The 18,176-nt window shown below is 39.0% G+C and overlaps 2 protein-coding genes and 1 long non-coding RNA gene across 6 annotated transcripts in view; 2 read left to right on the forward strand and 1 right to left on the reverse strand.

Moving 5' to 3' along the window:
- Positions 1-965: 965 nt before the first annotated feature.
- SPMIP3 (sperm microtubule inner protein 3) lies at positions 966-10,636 on the forward strand. 3 transcript variants are annotated; one of them, XM_080997822.1, is made up of 6 exons: positions 966-1,114; positions 6,270-6,340; positions 6,507-6,576; positions 6,981-7,073; positions 8,754-8,929; positions 10,406-10,636. In XM_080997822.1, exons 3-6 carry the CDS (start codon positions 6,515-6,517, stop codon positions 10,513-10,515), a joined length of 441 nt encoding a protein of 146 aa, XP_080853948.1. In that variant the 5' UTR covers positions 966-1,114; positions 6,270-6,340; positions 6,507-6,514; the 3' UTR covers positions 10,516-10,636. The 3 variants fall into 3 exon arrangements, with proteins under 3 accessions (XP_080853948.1, XP_080853949.1, XP_080853947.1); XM_080997823.1 differs by lacking the exon at positions 966-1,114 and adding an exon at positions 1,906-2,029; XM_080997821.1 differs by lacking the exon at positions 966-1,114 and adding an exon at positions 1,976-2,115.
- A 3,511-nt stretch (positions 10,637-14,147) lies between these two features.
- The window catches only part of ADSS2 (adenylosuccinate synthase 2), a 39,972-nt gene continuing 35,943 nt past the window's right edge, over positions 14,148-18,176 (reverse strand). For both annotated transcript variants that reach the window (XM_080997773.1, XM_080997772.1), the window contains 4 exons: positions 17,919-18,043; positions 17,325-17,422; positions 15,750-15,899; positions 14,148-14,744 (listed from right to left, as the gene is read on the reverse strand). In XM_080997773.1, the coding sequence (XP_080853899.1) occupies positions 14,692-14,744; positions 15,750-15,899; positions 17,325-17,422; positions 17,919-18,043 (426 nt within the window). In that variant the 3' untranslated portion in view covers positions 14,148-14,691. The remainder of the gene's footprint in view (positions 14,745-15,749; positions 15,900-17,324; positions 17,423-17,918; positions 18,044-18,176) is intronic.
- LOC308472741 lies at positions 14,727-18,073 on the forward strand. The gene is made up of 2 exons (XR_013983695.1): positions 14,727-14,836; positions 17,890-18,073. It is a non-coding gene; the product is annotated as an uncharacterized lncRNA (long non-coding RNA).

The raw sequence follows: 18,176 nt of genomic DNA on the forward strand, positions 1-18,176 counted from the left end.
TATGCCACCTTGAGCTCCTTGGAGAAATGGCAGGATATAAATGTAATAATAAATACAGTGGTACCTCGGGTTACATACGCTTCAGGTTACAGACTCCGCTAACCCAGAAATAGTACCTCGGGTTAAGAACTTCAGGATGAGAACAGAAATTGTGCTCTGGCAGCGCAGTGGCAGCAGGAGGCCCCATTAGCTAAAGTGGTACCTCAGGTTAAGAACAGTTTCAGGTTAAGTATGGACCTCCGGAACGAATTAAGTACTTAACCCGAGGTACCACTGTAAATACAAATAAACAGCAGTATAGGATTAGTTCACAGGGAAGGTGGTCCTCTTCACAAAGGCCAGGAAACTCCAAAAGCAAGCCTGACCAGCACAATGTAGCAGTTGTGTCTTCATAAAGCTGGTCAATTTTCATCACTACAAAATGCAAAATATTCAGGTCGAATGAAATAGATATGTATCCAGAACTCCCAGTACAGGATTTGTTTTCATCTTAATTCATGTTCATAATCACGGCAAATGCACTGCTACTAGATTCTGATTTATGCTGTAAGCCGTTTAAAGTTCTGTCGCATCAATTTGGCAGCAAGCTATGTTATGTATAGGTGAAAGCAACTGTGAAAAATGGGCCTACAATGTTTTATCCTTGAAATCTAACCTTTAGGTTTTATCATTGTTGAGTGCCCCTAATGTACTGTGTAAGCTTCAGCGTGTAATTTAACGGGTGAATGGGATTTGCCCATCGCTGAAATTGGTGAAATTCCACCACTGCGTTTGAGACTGCATCACTGCTAGTCATCTGTGAATCGCTCTTTTACAGCTTTGCCCTAAAATTTGTTGTGCCAGCAAAAATGTGCTTAGAAGAACAAGGCAAACCAACTGTTGTGTCAGCACATCACTGGCCATAATATTGTGATGCTATTGGCAGATGTTCAAGTATAATTGTTGGTGGATAGACACACACACACACACACACACACACACACACACACACAAATAGTTAGCATTGGCATCTAAATGTGAGCTGGTGCTTCACCATCCACCAAATGAAAACTTTTGATTCCATCTATTTTGGGCCCTCTCAATGAAACATGGCACTGAGGGAATCCTTTGACAGGTACAGTATGTGGGTGAGGCAAGCAAAAGAAGAGCACATCTGTCTTCACTTGGTTACAATCCTGAAAGGCTTGCTAGCAGTAGGTGGGATAAAAAGGGCCGAAGAAAGCACTGCAAGGAGGGGTCTGAAGCCTTTTCCTGACTCTACATTTTGGTATTCGCCCAAGCCAGAAATGAGCTATGGCTCGCAAGCTTGCTTTGGAGAGCAAGTAGTTTTGATGGAATTGCAAAACAGCACTTGTGCTATTTGAATTAGAGTGAACTACAGGAGAAAGTGTGCATGTACATAGCTCATTCATGCAGTAGCAAACCACGGTTTAGTTTATGCCTGAACTAAACCAGAGTAGGCAAATGGTGGCTGTGGTCTGTTCGAAGCTATGAAACCTCAATTAAATTGTTTTCATACGTGGTCTGCAGTTGGCACTGACTTCAGCCCCAGGCTATACATGAAAACAAAAAATAAGCTTCTCTACACACTGGTTTTTAAATTTTGCTGATTTTGCCTGTATATTATCGATAGGTTTTTTTCTTTATTTTTGTGTGCATGAAACCGTTGACAATTATTCTCATTTAGTCCTAACCCTTTAAGCCAGTGGTGGGGAGCTCATGGACCTACAGATAGGCTCCATCTCCCATCAGCCCAAGCCTGCATGGCCAATGGCCAATGATGATGGGGGTTTTATTTTCCTACCCTTACGATATACTATTCACTATGTCATACTGATCCCAGATCTAGCTGTTCCCAACCTGAAGGTTTCTGAATAAATTGCAGCTGTGGGTGACTCTGGATTCTTCCCAGCACTTCCCAACTGATTGTATCTACTGCATCACAATAGCACTTGCATCACAATGCTACACAGACCTTGAGTTCATGGCCTCAGGCAAGGATGCAATTTTCTTTCATCATCCTGCAGAGGTGGGTGGTTTACACCAGTGTTTTCGTTTGGATTGTTCAAGTGACCCACAGTTAAAAATTCATTTCCAAAACTATAGGGTAGAGAGGTAAGAGAGTCCTGCAACTAGACATATTATTAAATTGTATGAACTTTAGTGCTTAAGAAAAATAAAGTGATGCCAGGCTTCCAAGTCAGTCTGGAAACAGCACTTTCTGATCTAGAGATGCTGATGTGCCAGGATTCTGCACTTCCTCAGTGCTCATATAAATGTGCTCAGCTTATTCAAGGGCATTTTTTTCCTTTTCATGTATCTCATGATTAAGCCCTGGCTTTGAAAACAAGGTGTCAGGGCTGAGCCCCAGTACAAATTTAATACAGATTGCCTTCATGAAAAATTTAATCCCCTCCCACAAACTAAGTTGGAGAAGCTATGTCTGTATTTGTTCTTTCCAGCGGTTGCACATTAGAAGCGAATGCTGCATCAGCAAGGACTGTTATTCTGGGACAAATGGTTTTGTATCGCAGAGCCAACCTGAATTAGTTGGTTTCTGACATCCTCTTAAATTGCTTCTCTCCACACTGCAAACTCTGCCAAGAAGTGCAGCAGTGGCGCAATTTCCTTCATCTTTCATAAGTGAAACGACACAACGTTCCTGTTCTTCCGTCACAAGAGACTTGTCCGAGTAGAACAAAATTCTGCCCTGCACTCCCCCTCCCGTGAACCTTTAAAATCAGTGTGGGGAGAAGTGCAGCTGCACTAGATACAACTTGATGTGATCAACTCCCCCCCCCCCCTGTATTTTATTCAAGTTGGTACCTTTCCTTGCACGTACGCCAAAGTCTGTTTCTGCTCTGGAAAGGTAGGGATGGTCACATGGGGGAGGTTGTGCGGCTGCTCTGGCTATACATGATTTTAGATCCCCAGAATGCAGCCTTAATATCGCCTGAGATATTTTGTCCCATGCATGTTTTTTATTGCTACAGCTTGAAATTGGAACCTTCTTTTCAAGCCAAAACTTTTTAAAATTATAGTAACAAGATATCATGATTTCAAGGTATCATTGAAGACTATGGGCACTGCTATTCATTACTGATATCTCGAATCAGCACTGGAAAAGGAAGCAAAAGGAAATGCAGACCATTATAAATGGATTGTTTGGTGAGCAGAGCATTAATCCAAGGTTCTGCTGATGCACACTGCAAAATCCAGAGATCTATCAAATGTTGCTTTGGAATTCAAGCAAGCTGACTACTATGTGCAATATTTTGCCTGTGCCCTTACAAAATAGCTCACTCCAATGACTATGAGTCATAATTGAGTCTGGCAGATAAGTGTGGTAAAAATAACTTCATTATGGAACTAATACAAAAAAAAAAAAAATCCAAAGAAGCAGAAGACTCTGGCGGTGATAGTGAACAGAACTTTATTTAGATCAAAAGGTTAATTGGGGGGCGTATAAGAAAAGATGGCAAGCCAATGGCACAGTTCTGTGTACGGCATATACCGTATTTTTCGCTCTATAACACGCACCCGACCATAACACGCACGTAGTTTTTAGAGGAGGAAAATCCGTAGGCATGCCACCCGTAGGCATTCCCCCCATAACACGCACAGACATTTCCCCTTACTTTTTAGGAGGAAAAAAGTGAGTGTTATGGTGCAAAAAATACGGTAATCCATTCCACCTCTATAGCAATATATAATGGGTTGAATAGCTAGCGAGAGAAATATAATTTCTGTGAAACCTGCCCTAATTTTTAAAAAAATGAATGCAGTGCTGTCCTTACATGAGCAGAACAGACTACTGCTTCCACCTCCCAGAGGATTGGGAGACCTTCAGAGAAGGGTGTTTTCTTGGGGGGGGGGGGTTCGCAGAGGTTTGAAAGGGGAGGTGAACACTGGGTTACATTAATATAGACATAAACAAACATTTCCTTGTGGCTTACAAGAACATACTGAAAACAATGTAATAATTCAAAACCAACAATAAGGCAGCAAAAATCCCACTCATTATACTCACAAACACACACACACACACACACAGAGAGAGAGAGAGAGAGAGAGAGAGAGAGAGAGAGAGAGGTGGCACAAATTATTTCTCATGTTTGCAGACAATCCTCCTAAGAGTTATATATACTCCTAAATGATGGAATGCACTAGTTTTAAAAAAGCAGTATGTTGACCAAGCAAGTGGACATCATTTCAAGATTTTATGAAGTGTACCAAGAGCTTTTGGGTAAAACCTGCAAAGGTTCCAACCCATCATTTGTGTATAAATACCCACAAATGACTTTTATGATCTCTTAATTTGTATAGCATGACATTTACTTGTACACAATCGTTATCGGTGCATAGAAGTGTCACACTGAAAATGACACTTGACTAGAGAGCATGTAAATCAACAAGTTCTTCTAGAATTTACAGGAAAGGGGTAAAAGCTAAATCAGAAAATGTTGACGTGTGGCATGAAGGGGAAATGAAAGCTCTCATGGCATCGCTGACAATTATGAAGGCAACTGTTGAGCATAACTGGCTGTCAGGAACATGAAAATGTTGGTAAATATAACAGCAGATCTCAACAGCTCACACTGTGTGTGTGTTTGATTGGAGTTGTCACTTTTAAACACCATCCTGCTACATGTTCCAAGGATGACTGAAATAACAAAACTTGAAAATATTTTGTAGACTATGGGTTGGATTCAGACCTGCTGTTCCACAAATGGAAGGGCTCCTTCTGTTCGTGGAAGTATGCTGGATCCAGTGGAGGTTTCTACTCCATGGGTGGAAAGAGAAGCCCATTTTGCCAATACACCGCTGCCCCATTGTCACTTCCCATTCTGTCTTAGGGCCACCAACCTTCCAATGCTGGTTTTTGGGAGGCATGGGAGGGAGAACCAACAAAATAACTTCCTCCCTCTTCCATGCATCCAGTTTGGAATGTTCCACTCCGACCAATGACTACACTCCACACAGCAGTTAAGGTGCATATTAAGAACCAAAATGTCACATTATTTAGTTGTCAACTGGGACTGTGTTTGTGAAAGACGGAACAGCAATATTGTGCCATCTGTTATTTAGAGCCAACATAGGAAGAGCTTTTATTTACTTAGGACAGAGACCTAGAATTTTCTACAGCTTGGCCTCTGATTCATCTAAGACACAGAGGTTTAAACATTTGCCTGTCTGGAGGATGCTGTGGTGTGGCCAAAACATAATTTGCTGGTGCAGTTGACAGACAGCATAATCTATAATATTTTCCAAATGCTAGTGAGTCAACATTTGTACAAGCCAGCCATGACTCATTCTTCCAAGTGAAAGCTTGTTACTGATACGTTAAGATATAAAGTAAATGGTTCTAGTAATTCATCCAATTCCAAGGTCTATAAACTCCAGATCTTTTTAGAAACATATAAGGCAGCTGGTCATATCTTAAAAAAATGGCTGGGATCCAAAAAATCTGGCCTTGAGACAGATCAGGAGATTTCCCCCTCTTGTACTAAGATACAGCACCTAGCATAGAATAACAGTGGCATGTTTCAAATGTTCCTACAGGAAGAAAGCGGTCAGGGCTTGGATACTGGCAGAAATGTCAAAACCAGCCAAATGCATACCAGTGAAACAGACGGCAATTTGAAACTTGGGCAAAATGTAGTCTCTTTCTACTTGTTTTATAAAGAATAGTTACTACTTAGAGATGAATGTTTATCAAAAATTATTTTCAGTCTTCACACGTGGGTACAAAACATGTGAAGGGGCTTCTGAGAAAATACCAGACTAGCTTCATCCTCTAAATAAGGAATAGTCAATGTGTTGCCTAGCAGATGCTGTTGGACTACAGCTCCCATCATTCCAGTTCATTGGTCATGTGAGCTGGGGATGATGGGAGTTGTAGTCTGATAACATATTGAAGTCACGTGCTGGCTATCGTTGCCCCACAGGTATGCAACAACTGATATGTCATTGGCACCAGACTGAAGGGACCCTATGGATTTTATGGGTACAGGTTCCCCTCACATGTCAATCATGTGTCACGCAGAGGGCATGGACAAAATATGTGTTACTGTCTAGGGGGCAGAGCTAGTTGCAGGAGTGTTATTCAAAGCCCCTTCATGAGGTCAGTGTCCCCCCCCCCCCCCAGTGCTAAGCAATTGAAATGGGGAAAGCTATTCTGTACTTTTAAAAACTGGTGGTGAACTGGTGAAGTGTGATGTCAATTGATCATATATTGCATTTATGCTTATTTATGCATTTTTTTCTAGGTTTATGAAATAAGAACACCATCTAACCTACCTCCACAAAAGAGCTTTCGGTAAAAGTACCGTTTTAGAAGGTGAGTTTCTGGAAAAGATGTTGATTTTCACTCAGAATATTAATTTACCTAACCGAAATAGTTCTTCCAACAGATTTCCAAGTATACTTGTAACTGTGACTTTACATTTTGAATAAATACTGAATTAGTAACAAGAGACCTTAACATTCTCTACTCTTTTTTCCAGGGGTTGTAATGGCAGGTACAGCAATAAGACTGCGACAATTTGTAGATACATCACCACAAATGCCTCCAGGGTAAAGTATCAAAAACAAAGCCCAGTTCCTTCAGAAACAGGTTCAGGATTTCACAAAACATTGCGCTAACCAAGCAAGTTCAAGCCTGTCTGACAAATCCTTATTATAAAGGCTCAAGAACAGTATTTGAGAACATCTAAACTTTAAAATTTGCATTTCATGTACTTTGATAATCTCTACTATCACCTGGCAATCTGGAGAAAGTTTTAATAAAAAAAACCCAGGCCTAATTAATTAATGTAAAAAAAATGAAAGCTCCAGAAGACAACAAATGCAAATTGAGTGACATATTTAAACAGTTCACTAATAATTATTTGTAGAGATTTATAGAGTTTCAGGCAGAAAATCTCAGCACAGAATTTGAATACTGAATCCCAATAATGATTTTCCCTTGCTTTTTCTAGGTATATTCTACATCAGGGAAAGGATGTCGTTGGTTACTATCCAGGGCAAACGGCAAGGGTTCATTATGAATATCCTCCTGAAAGTGAGAGAAGGTATGAAATGTATTTTGAACAGCTGCTCACCCCTTAGGAGGTGTTCTAATTAATTAAGGTATGAGAAGTTGGCAGCAATTGCACACCGAGACAGTTCTGCATATGGCCCTTTACTGCCTTAACATTAGAAATTTATTGTGACAGGTAGGACACACAAAAGCTTTTTCCCGGGCCTGTCTTGCACTCTTCCCATTTATCAAACGCTGAAAAGGTCAACACTGATAGAGCCTTTGTTACTCCCACCATTCGGCTCTCAGGTGACTGGAATGCCTTATTGAAATACTCAAGAACCCCATTATTACCTGGGGATGTCATGCATGTACACACCATAGAATGGTGATGTGGATGGAAATACCTTGCCAGCACAACCACTAGATCAACATGATGCAAGCAACAGTCCAACATTTAGAGGACACCATGTTGGCTGCCTGATTATTATTATTATTTATTGACCCTTGACAATCTTTTCAGTAGTGGTTTTCCCACTTGCTGAAAGCCCTCCCTAGTGAAGTGCACCTGCTTCCGTCATCATAAACTTTCAGGAAGAATTCGAAAACAGTCTCTCTTTATCCAGGCATTAGGTGGCTGAAGAATACCGTTCCTGGCAATTGCTGGATGGAATAATGTTTCCAACTATGGCTGCTTTTAGAATGTTTTCTAACCCGTACTAGAATGTTTTGTTTCTAAATTGTGTATCTGTTTGTGGCCCTGGGCTCCTTTGGGAGGGAGGTTAGGTTATAAATTCAATAACATAACATAATAATAATGCCTTTGCCTTTCACACAAAGAGAAAGTGTGTTTGAAGTAAGTACTCGGAAGTCCTAAGCCGTTAATTTGGCATAAACAGCGTCACTTCACACATCTGAATGTAACTTCCTCAAAAGTGCTCACAGAAAACTTGGAATTAGTTAGCATCACCTGAATGCAGATTTGACGCTTCTGGTGTTGAGGAACAGACACTGACCCACAAAAGAAATTTAATGCACACACATACAAACTACCAGAGTGCTAAAGAAGGGGAGGTGAAAGTTTGGGGATGTTTAAAATGGATTGTAAAGCTTGGCCTATTTGACTCATCTAGCCAATTTGTCACCCTATCTTAAAAAGAAAAATGAATCCCCGAAGAGAGGAAATGTGGACTAGTGGTTAAAGCATAGGGTTTCCCCCTCCCAACCAGATCAATCTTGGTTTGAATGTGCATTAGCCCTACATTACTCTCCATTAGTTACTGTTAATACTTTGAGTATAAATGTGGGCCTTTTGTACTCTCATGTAATTCTTAATACATAAGTAAAGGTTTCTCATGAGGATATTTAATTTAAAAAAAAAACCTCCAGCTAGTATTGAAAGCTATTTATTATATGTTACAGTAAGCTTCCACAACAGAATAAAATCAATGCAGTTTACTCTGCTGCAAGTGCAAAGTGCACAGCCTCATTTGCACTACCTCAAGAACCCGATATTCAGTTGGCACAAACAATAGCTTATTATGAGCCTGGCTGTAAGCTGCCATGCTGCTAATGCCTATTACACTATAGCTGGATTATAACTGAATGGTCCATTTTAATAGGATATTAGAATAAGTATTTAGATATTTGGCTATTCTTACAAGGCAGCTCATGTTTTACCAAGCCAGGTGTCAACACAAGATTACTGAATTGTTTTATCTTTTTCATAAAGCCTTTATAGAAAAATGCAGGCAGTCCCAGTAAAACGTGAAACTGTACTTCAGCATGACTATGACTATTTAGTTCTGAAGCAATATATTCACTACCAGAGGACCAAGAAGAAAGTCAGTGACTGGTGTACAACAACAACATACAGAGAAGCATTCACATTACCATTTTACAAATCAGGTGGGTAAATTCTTAGCCAGATAACATACACAACCCATGTTTAGGTTAGGAAAGCTCTTTCATCTTATAAAAAAATAACTTTATGTATTGATTTGCACATTCACTTTCATATACTTTTTTTTTGCAATAAAAAGGCCAACAGAAGCTTTTGACCTTACACAGAAGCAAAGCACAGTAGTATCTTCCTTTTTAAGAAATAAATGTGGAAGGTAGCCATTAGGCTGGCTTTAAAAAAAACCCTTCACTGTTAAACATATTTATATAAATGTTGATGTGTATTACATGCCTTCATCACAGCTTGGAAGGGAGCTAATCGTACTGTTTCCCACCTAGAGCAGAAGAGAATAAATGCAAGAATATAGCTAGAGGTTAGCCCAACAGTTTTCATGAAAATCAACAATTGCATTAAACATTAACAAGCATTTAACCAGTGATTTGCAGGGCTTGATTTCTTAAAATGAAAAAAACAAAAAACCAGTTTTGATATTTTAAAAATACATGCGCAATTGAAATTAGTGCAAAAAAGAAGACGAACTTCAATCCTGCAAGCTCTGCGTATCAGGTAAAGTTATTAGCTCATGGATTAGCAGTCTACTATGAGATAATCCCAACGCTGGTATTTTGGCAGAAAGCCCTTCTGCCCAACAATTGCCTACAGATTAAAATATCCTTCTTCGCCCTTTCCAGAAGGATAAACTTCTCTGAAGTATGCGATGCTTGTCATCCTCTGAGAGAGGAGAATATACAGGTCTGAATTCAAAGAACTGTAATGCTTCTGTAAACCCATGGGAGTTTTGGACTTGCTTCTCACAAGAAGCAGAGCCTTAAACTACAGGGTAAATCTCTTTAAACAAAGGACCAAGTCTAATATGGCACCAGGGGTCGAGGTGGGTGCCACACAAAGGGGGAAAGTCAAACCAAAGTTCTTTTTTAGAGGTCCGCATGAGCTCTGCTGAGGTGTTCCAAGAAATTGTGTGGCTTTATAGCTGAACTGGTGGGCAACTAAATTCATTTTCTGCAACAGTGCTTGATACAACTGTTACTGTTTCAATGTCTCTAGGTTAAGATCAACAATGGTTTAATAGTCCACGCTTTGTAGTTCTTCTTCCACCATTGGGCTGAGATTAAATAATGATTTATCAGTTCAGAATAACCAGTCAAGTGGATGTGGAGGAGGAAGAGCTAACACACAGTTCGGATGAGTCAAAAGCTAGAATGAGAAATAAAAATGCAACAGCCATAGCAGGGCACCTTGTTTTTTTGTTTTTTTTAATGTGATCCACAGAGCCTTCAGAAAAAGGCACATTGCTGAGGAACAGTTACATGAAGTGTCTGGTATATGCTTTTTTATGTGACTGGGGTGTGCGGGGTGGAAGTGTTAGAAGCTGCCAGTCAATTATCAACAGGTTTTGAATTCATTAATTCCTTCTGAATTCAAGCAGCAAGGCCAATAATGATTTTATGTTTAAATTATAGACATTGCTGAGGATTATCATCCAAAAACTGATGCTGAATCACAGTCTGTTTGGAAAAGTTTTTCTGCAAAGAAGAAAGACAAAACCAAACCTTCATTTATGGGAGTTTGATAAATTCTTTCAGCCAAGCTGTGTGTTTTTCTAAAACACACCCACCCACCGAAAAACAAGATGGAATAACCTTGCAAGACTGCCGCCCACAAAAGTACTAAAGACGACTTCTTATACTATATGGATATTGTTGCAATTTTAAATATGTTCTGAACTGCTTTGAACACTTCTGAAACTTGATTTTAGAGTTGGAAAAGCTTGATGGTAATAGGTATCAAAACGGGGGGGACACATATCTTTTTTGGGGGGAGGGCAGCTTTTCAGAGCTGCAACTGCAAAGCACAGGCAGAAGTTAATCAGTGTTACAAAAGGCCTCTTCTCTCCCTCCCCCCCCCCGCAAAAAAATTGACCATGGCTTCTTTGTCCCAGAAAGGCAGGAGTAAAAAGCAACAGGAGGTGTACTTAGATCTTACTTAGATCACTTCTGTCCCCTATGCACATTTCCAGGGAACTTACAAGGACTATATTCACTTCTGAGTGCCCCTGCCCTGCAATAGTGCACAATGCAGGGCAAAATAAATCATACTAGGACTTAAATGGGGAAAGGAATAGGATTCCATCCCCTCTTCTACCCTATTAGAGCAATACCGCTCTTCTTTCACCTTGCTCTGGAGATGTGGAAGCAACCAGGATGGTCAAGCTAGAGAGACCAGAAGCTTGAATGAGATTACTGTTTTGTAAAACTCTGCAAACTGCTTCCTCTTTACCCATACTAGAATGTTTAACACTCGAAAGATGTGAGATGCAGGGTATCATATATAGACCTGTCCCAATTTTTGCAATATAGGAACACCCACAGGTCACGGGAAGAAGCAACCGTTCAAAGCTGTAAGGAAAAGGTGAGGGATTGATATAATGTTGTTTTAGGGCTTGAATGAATGATGGAGTGTTGTCTACGAAAGCTCGTGCTATAATATATGTCTTGTCGTTTAAGGTGTATAAGACTTTGCTGCTGCAAAAACACAAAACAATACCTACCCCCTGGGAATTTTAAAAGATTAGTTCGCAGACATGACAGTTATTTGTGATTTCAAAGGGGTTCTATCAGAGCATGCTGAATATTTTTCCTGTGTGCAGAAGCATGTGTGTTGCTAAGGGGTGTGTGGAAAGAATCACTTTATTTTTTAGTTAACACAGAACTATGCACCAGTGCATAGGTAGTTAGAAAAGCATACCTAGCAAACTGGAAATGGCAAATTGAGCAGATTTATTATGTGTTATCCCTGCTACCAGAACAGGTAATTGTGAATAAAATGTTAAAAGGCAGAGACAAAAGAAAGCAGGCAAGAGGGGAGGGGGAATGTGTATTCTATGGGCTGGATCCTAAATTAGTTTTCTGTAAATAGGAGGCCTCCCATTGGTGGAAGGAGACTGTTTTTGCAGATTCCTTGCTTCCCCTCTTCTGGAGCACCCCCTCCCAAACACTTCAGAGCAGACTTTCAAAGGAGCTGCAGGGGAAAGCAAAAATCAGTGAAATTCACTTCTCATCCCTCACTTTTGCCAGAAGAATCAATGCCCTGTAAATTTTGAAAATTCAGAACATATCACTGCTAATCCAGTAAGGCGGCCAGTTTTAAAGATAGAGCCCAAAATTTGAGAGAAATATTTGGATAGGGAGAATTTTAAAAGTATCCATAACCAAAGCCTTCTCCGGAATCTAAACACAATAATGCTATTCCTGGCTTCAATGACGGGTTCTTCTAAAAAGTTTCCGTACTCCAAAAATAATCTTGGCATTAACAAAAAATAGCTGTCTGCAAGAAAACAAAACAAAACAGAAAACAGCAGCATACTGTTCTGATAAAAGGAAGTCAAACCACACATAAAAAAAGAGAGAAAGACTAATGTTGTTTTATTCTGGTGGAAAAGCATCTTGATAGATGTGGTTGGAGTCAAAAAGATTAAAGGGAAAGTGAACACTTACTATCTCTGGAGAAGCAATTTGGAAAAGAGGGTTGGGGGTCCAAGGAGCTGAAGCGAGGAGGGAAGACAAGAAGACCTGTTGTGTGAGTGGACTGCTACTTACGCAGCTCTGGATCCATCCCACTCTCTTTTCTTAACAGAAAATGCTTATTTTGGATTACCTACCCCTGGATTTCTGCCTAAAGGTCTTCTTAACCAATTGTACACACCTGCAAAGTGGTGTATAGCACAAGTTACCTCACAACAACAGTGAATGTGAAAGACCATGCTTATGTACAAACATACTGAGCAAGTGCATAAAAAATATTCAGTTTTTTAAAAGCTATTATGGCACCATGGTTTGTTTACCTGCTATATGGAAGCCCAAGCTTCCAATCATGTTTGTCCTGATTATGATTCAAACTCATTCAATAGTTAATGAGATTCTCCTTAGGCTATTTGCCTTTTACTGTCCCACAAGCTTAGTGAAGCTACACTAAAGCCTGTAATCAGTTTCCTTTCCCTTTAGTGATCTGGTTGCATTGCATTTTTGTTGTCTGTATGATTTCAAAATAAAATTCCTTTAAAGGCGGGGGCGGGCGTTGTAATTAGTGCTAGTATGCCAACACCAACTAACAACTGTTATCTCATACAAAATGCCAGTTAATAAAAACGTAAATGCAGCTCACATATTTAGTAGAGTTATACACCAGATCTGGCTGAATTCTGAATTGGATTGGACCAATTCAGGCTGATTTGTGCCCTATCCAGATCAGGCTGAAGCAGCTACAAATCCCTACAGAGAGAGCTGGGTTGTCCCAAACAGATTTGTACTGATCTGTTGCTGAACTGTTGCTCGAAACAGTCTCAGAAAAACAGATAAGACTGTGAGAAAACAAAGTTACAGCCAATTTGGTTTCACAGTTCAAGCCAATGGGATTTCCAGAGATTTGTAATTTCCGCATTGCTATCTGGATTTCTAAATCTGCCCCCACAAATCAGATGGGGGGAGTCCCTAAAAATTTAGTTCTGTGTACTGTTTCGGCTTACCTCTCTTACAGTAACTCTTAAAATATCAATGAAAGGAAGAAAGCTATGGAAGAATTTCAGCATAAAAGTTAGAAAGCCGCCATTGTTCACCTTATAAAGCTGAGGAATGATGTTGAGAATGTTACGGCATATAATAGGGATTGAAAATACTTACACATCTATAACACCGATAACTGTGGGATAAAATGACTGACATAGCAGGCATGCAATGGAATCAAAAGAAAAGGCTTCTGCAAAAACAAAACAAAAGCCACAAAACACAAAGCAACAAACATGATTTGTACATCCTGTTATCTTAGGGTATTTGCCAAGATGATTTAAAAAAAAATCTATTTACAGCAAAGTATTGGCTTCAGTATTTATTTACCTAGGTAGCCCAATGTATCCCTAACAGGACTGCCAGTAGCTCCTGTGTCTACATTCAAGGACCAAACTATGCATCCAGTTTCCGATAATCCTCTAAATATTTGAAATTTGATGGATTTGACACTAGGCTAATGAACTGATGGATCACTGGGCAGAAGGAAGAAAAGCTGAAACGCAGAAGTATCATAACAGCTAAAAATGTATTAATGAACTCCTTTCAGTAGTGAGTATAATAGACCTACAATAGGTTTTCTGTATCTTACTTTATAATTTAAGTTGTTGCACTGTTTACATATTAAACATCCCTTCCAAACTATCATTTCATAATAGTTTTAATAAAAACCTGTAACAAAAAAGAGTTTTCTTCATCATTATAAAATCATCCCTCTCTTTAATCACACACTACTACAGCAGCCATACAGGTAACAACAGCTTTAGGAGTACAAATGAGGATGTAAAACTCTGTGCAAAACTGCATTAATTATTTTAAGCATCTAAAATTTCAGGAAGTAACACCACCAAAAGCAGAGACAATAAAGACATATGGTCATGAAAGTAATGTACAACCTTTGATTTAGAAAGGTAGTGTTGGGACAAACATCTGAAGGAGAAAAAAATTTGGTGGCACCTTGACAAATGGTGGCAATAGTGACAAATGCCCTGGAATTTGTGAAGTGATACTGATAGTTGCTAAAGTCTTTTACAGCAGTAACAATTATTTGTCCAGACCATCTTCAGCTCTTAAATACAATGTCCAACTTCCAAAAATCATTGCTGCTTAGGTTAAGAATAATAGATATAAGAATTGACAGTCTCTTTGTGGAGTGTGCTTTCTTTTCTTCCATTTATCTAGTATCTTTAGAAGAGCTGAATCATCGACTCCCTGGATTTTCCTACTCCAATCCATTTAACTGCAGAAAGAAAAATATATTTTGCATGACACTTTGAAGGAACAGATGACTTAGGATACTAGTGCAAATCCTACACCTGTCTTACTCCCAAGGTAAGTGCATACAGAACTGTATTCTACAGGATACTTTCAAAGACTTACCAAAATAATTGTTTTTCAAGTCATGCAACTACTTAAAGCTAACTGTGTGATATCCTGCTCTTTAATGTTATTTACCTGATGTCAGTAGTTCTGTTCCCCTAAGGCCAAAGCTTTTCAAGCAATTTTGAAAAGCATTACAGAATTGGTTACTGATTTCACTCAAATCAGTAATTGGCATTCCCCCCCCCCCCCAAGATATAATGCACAAAATCTCGGTATATTTCACTAAAAGATTCCCTTTTTAATATTATTTCTATTTTTTCAGTTTTAACAATGACATCTAACCAGAATGCAGAATACAAAATATCAGAAATATCACGAGTAAAAACTTAGCAAAGCTAGGAGCGTAATCTAACACATACAACTAGAAAATACTATTTTGATTAGAGAACAACAGCAATTACAGAATTTTATTCTCTAGTTACTCAAGGTGATTTGAAAGGCTCTTCCAAATCTATTTAAAGTACTGTCTCAAGTTAAAACAATTTCATTTTCAGCCCCATGAAGTGATCTGGAAACAAGTGAACAGGTTTATAATGAAACAGAAATGTTATCCATACTAGTCACTAGCTTGAAAGTCAAGAGTTCAGATTCCTTGATTTATCTCTTTCACTGAGTGTGACTCTCAGGAATGACTAGTTCTAGAAATAGCTACCTACACAAATTATGAATTACGGTGAAGAAGTATACAGACCATCAGAGTAACTTTACCAATTATGATGTTTCGTGTTACAGACCCAAGTCTACAAACCGGCAGTTACAAACATAGTGATGAGTAATACTCTCAATGACAAAGCATTTCCTTAGAAGAACTTCTGCTTCTAATAGATCCCTGAAAACATTTTTAAAAAACTGCTTTGCTTACCAGGAATTCCTAGTTCCATTTCTATAAATCGAACATAGTTTTGTGCATTTACAGGCAGTTCATCAAAAGTCCTTGCATTTGATATGTCTGTGTTCCATCCTGGGAGGGTCTCATACTGAACCTCTACTTTATTTAAGACTTCTTGGTTTGCTTTATTAAAAAAAAAAAAGGCAGTGTAACAGATAATTTTACTGTTGACAATAATATCAGACTTGTTTAATCATTCAGATAAGCAAATTTTACAACCTCAAGTCACCCAAAGGAATAAAAGATGAAGAAACAAAAGTATGGCTGTGCAAAACAGCTCAGTAACCAACTTAACAGCCATCCCAAAATCCTCTGCATAGGTGAAATATAGGAAAAGGAAGTTAACTACTGTGAGGGAAATGGCAGATTCCCTATAAAGCAGAGATGACGAACCTTTTGGGTCCAGAGGCCAGATCTTAATCTCCACCACCACACTTGACAGGTTGGTGAACCTGTCAAAGTTGGTCCATGGGAAGGAAAACTCCCATGAAGTTCAGCAGGGCTGAACTCCTCACACAAAATTTTAATCCTGCTTTATCCAGGTATCAGCTGTACAAGTAGGCAATGCAGCTATATCTCTGTCTTAACACCCAATACCACATATGATGTCAGGTGGGTTTGATTTTTATTTTTTTGGAAAATAGCCTCAGGAGCCAAATAAAGAGGTTTGGCAGTCAAAATCTAAGCTTGGAGGTCAGATGTTCCCCACTCTGCTATGGGGGAATTAAGGGCAACTAACTATAGAGTGCTCTTCCCAAAGAGCCTCCCTTAGTACTTATATTAACATATTTTAGGAACTAGGCAAAGTATTCTCCTGGACATTTAATTGCTAATACCTCAGGTGCTCTTGTTAGAGCATTTTTTTTTCATTAGTTAATTTTATGGTTATCATGCTCATTTTGTTTGGGGTCAGTGGAGTTTTGGGGATTCATCTAACAAGTTCTATCAGTGGAAGCCTTGTACCATGATTTCAGCTTGTCCAACATGGTTTCTCCTCCGCACTCCCCAAAATTGGCTCAGGGTGTGTGTGTCAGAAGATCCCACAGAAGAGGGGAGGGGGGAGAGAGAAAGAGGATTGTTCCATTTGGCAATTTGCCATGCTTGCACAGAGAGAACAACTGAAAGAGGGCAATGTTGAATTCCACTCTGGCTATTCTTTGGAGTAATATATGATCAGTTGGTATAGAATGAGACACTTAATCTCAGTTTCATGGGTTCCAGCCCCACATTGGGCAAAGGACTCCTGCACTGCAGGGGTTTGGACTAGATAACCCTCAAGGCCCTTTCCAACTCTACAATTTTATGATTCTGTTATTTTAAGTATTTATTTACTGTGTTTTAATATTTCACATAATTTTGTACGAATCAAATTTTACATACTGCAATTTGCCTTGTGGCTTTTATATCAGCTGATGAATAAATTATAACAGAAGCAACAATAAAAAACAACAGTAGTGAACCTACACTATAGTGAGGGGATACATCTAGCATTAAATATACCACTGGAAAAGTTATAGTATGGACACACACATGATCATAAGCACTCACCTGGAAAATGAGGTATGATTTTATCATTTATTCTGTAAGCAACACCAACTTTAATTTCTGGAAATACATCCAAAATATCCAATTTGGTAAGAGCCAATCTGTTTTAAAATAAAATATTGATGTGTTAGTTAGGTATAGACAAATATAAACTATAATCTTAGGAAGGAAATTTGTTTATTTTTAAAGAAAGATATAAATCACTAGGGCTGACATGGTTGCTTAGTCTTTGAAGCCACACTTACCCATATATATGTGACAGCCTACCTTTACATCTTGCCTTAAAATTATAGACTAAAAAAAAGTAACCTGGGGAAACCCTGGAATTCCAAAATAAAAGCCAGAGAGAGAGAGAGACTGTGAACATTTAACATCAGATAGCTTTTTTCCAGAAGGGGTATCATAGTTATTATCATGGCTGCTGGCAAGTCTTATATCAGTACTGTGACTTTAAAAACCATTTTGTCTTCCACAGTGGGTCTTCAAAACATTGTTCTTTACTTGAAGGCTATTAATTTCATTCCCATTACTTTGTATTGTTTCTACAAAGTATTATACTCTATTACAGTGCACTTGCTACCACTACAAGCTACTCACGCAGTAAATCCATTGATCATGTGAGCGTATCTAAGCAACACAAGATCCAGCCAGCCACATCTTCTTTTCCGACCTGTGGTCACACCAACCTCTTTCCCACGTGTCTGCAGTAATTCTCCAATTTTCTAAGAAACAGAATATAGTCATGTTATACATTGGAGTAATACTGTTCATTTCTATGTAAACACAATTTACTGACAACAGAAAACAAAATATACTTTACATTTCCAACCCCACATAGTGCACAAAACTTTTAAC

This window comes from Podarcis pityusensis (genome assembly GCF_964106645.2).
Source record: "Podarcis pityusensis genome assembly, chromosome: 3".
Lineage (NCBI taxonomy): Eukaryota > Metazoa > Chordata > Lepidosauria > Squamata > Lacertidae > Podarcis > Podarcis pityusensis.

What these genes read in the sequence shown, in the direction of transcription:
- SPMIP3 (XM_080997822.1), top strand. Translation starts at nt 6,515, where the DNA reads ATGGCAGGTACAGCAATAAGACTGCGACAATTTGTAGATACATCACCA. An exon ending in TCACCACAAATGCCTCCAGG is followed by an intron (nt 6,577 to 6,980) that starts GTAAAGTATCAA and finishes TGCTTTTTCTAG; the next exon opens with GTATATTCTACATCAGGGAA. An exon ending in ATTACCATTTTACAAATCAG is followed by an intron (nt 8,930 to 10,405) that starts GTGGGTAAATTC and finishes TTTAAATTATAG; the next exon opens with ACATTGCTGAGGATTATCAT.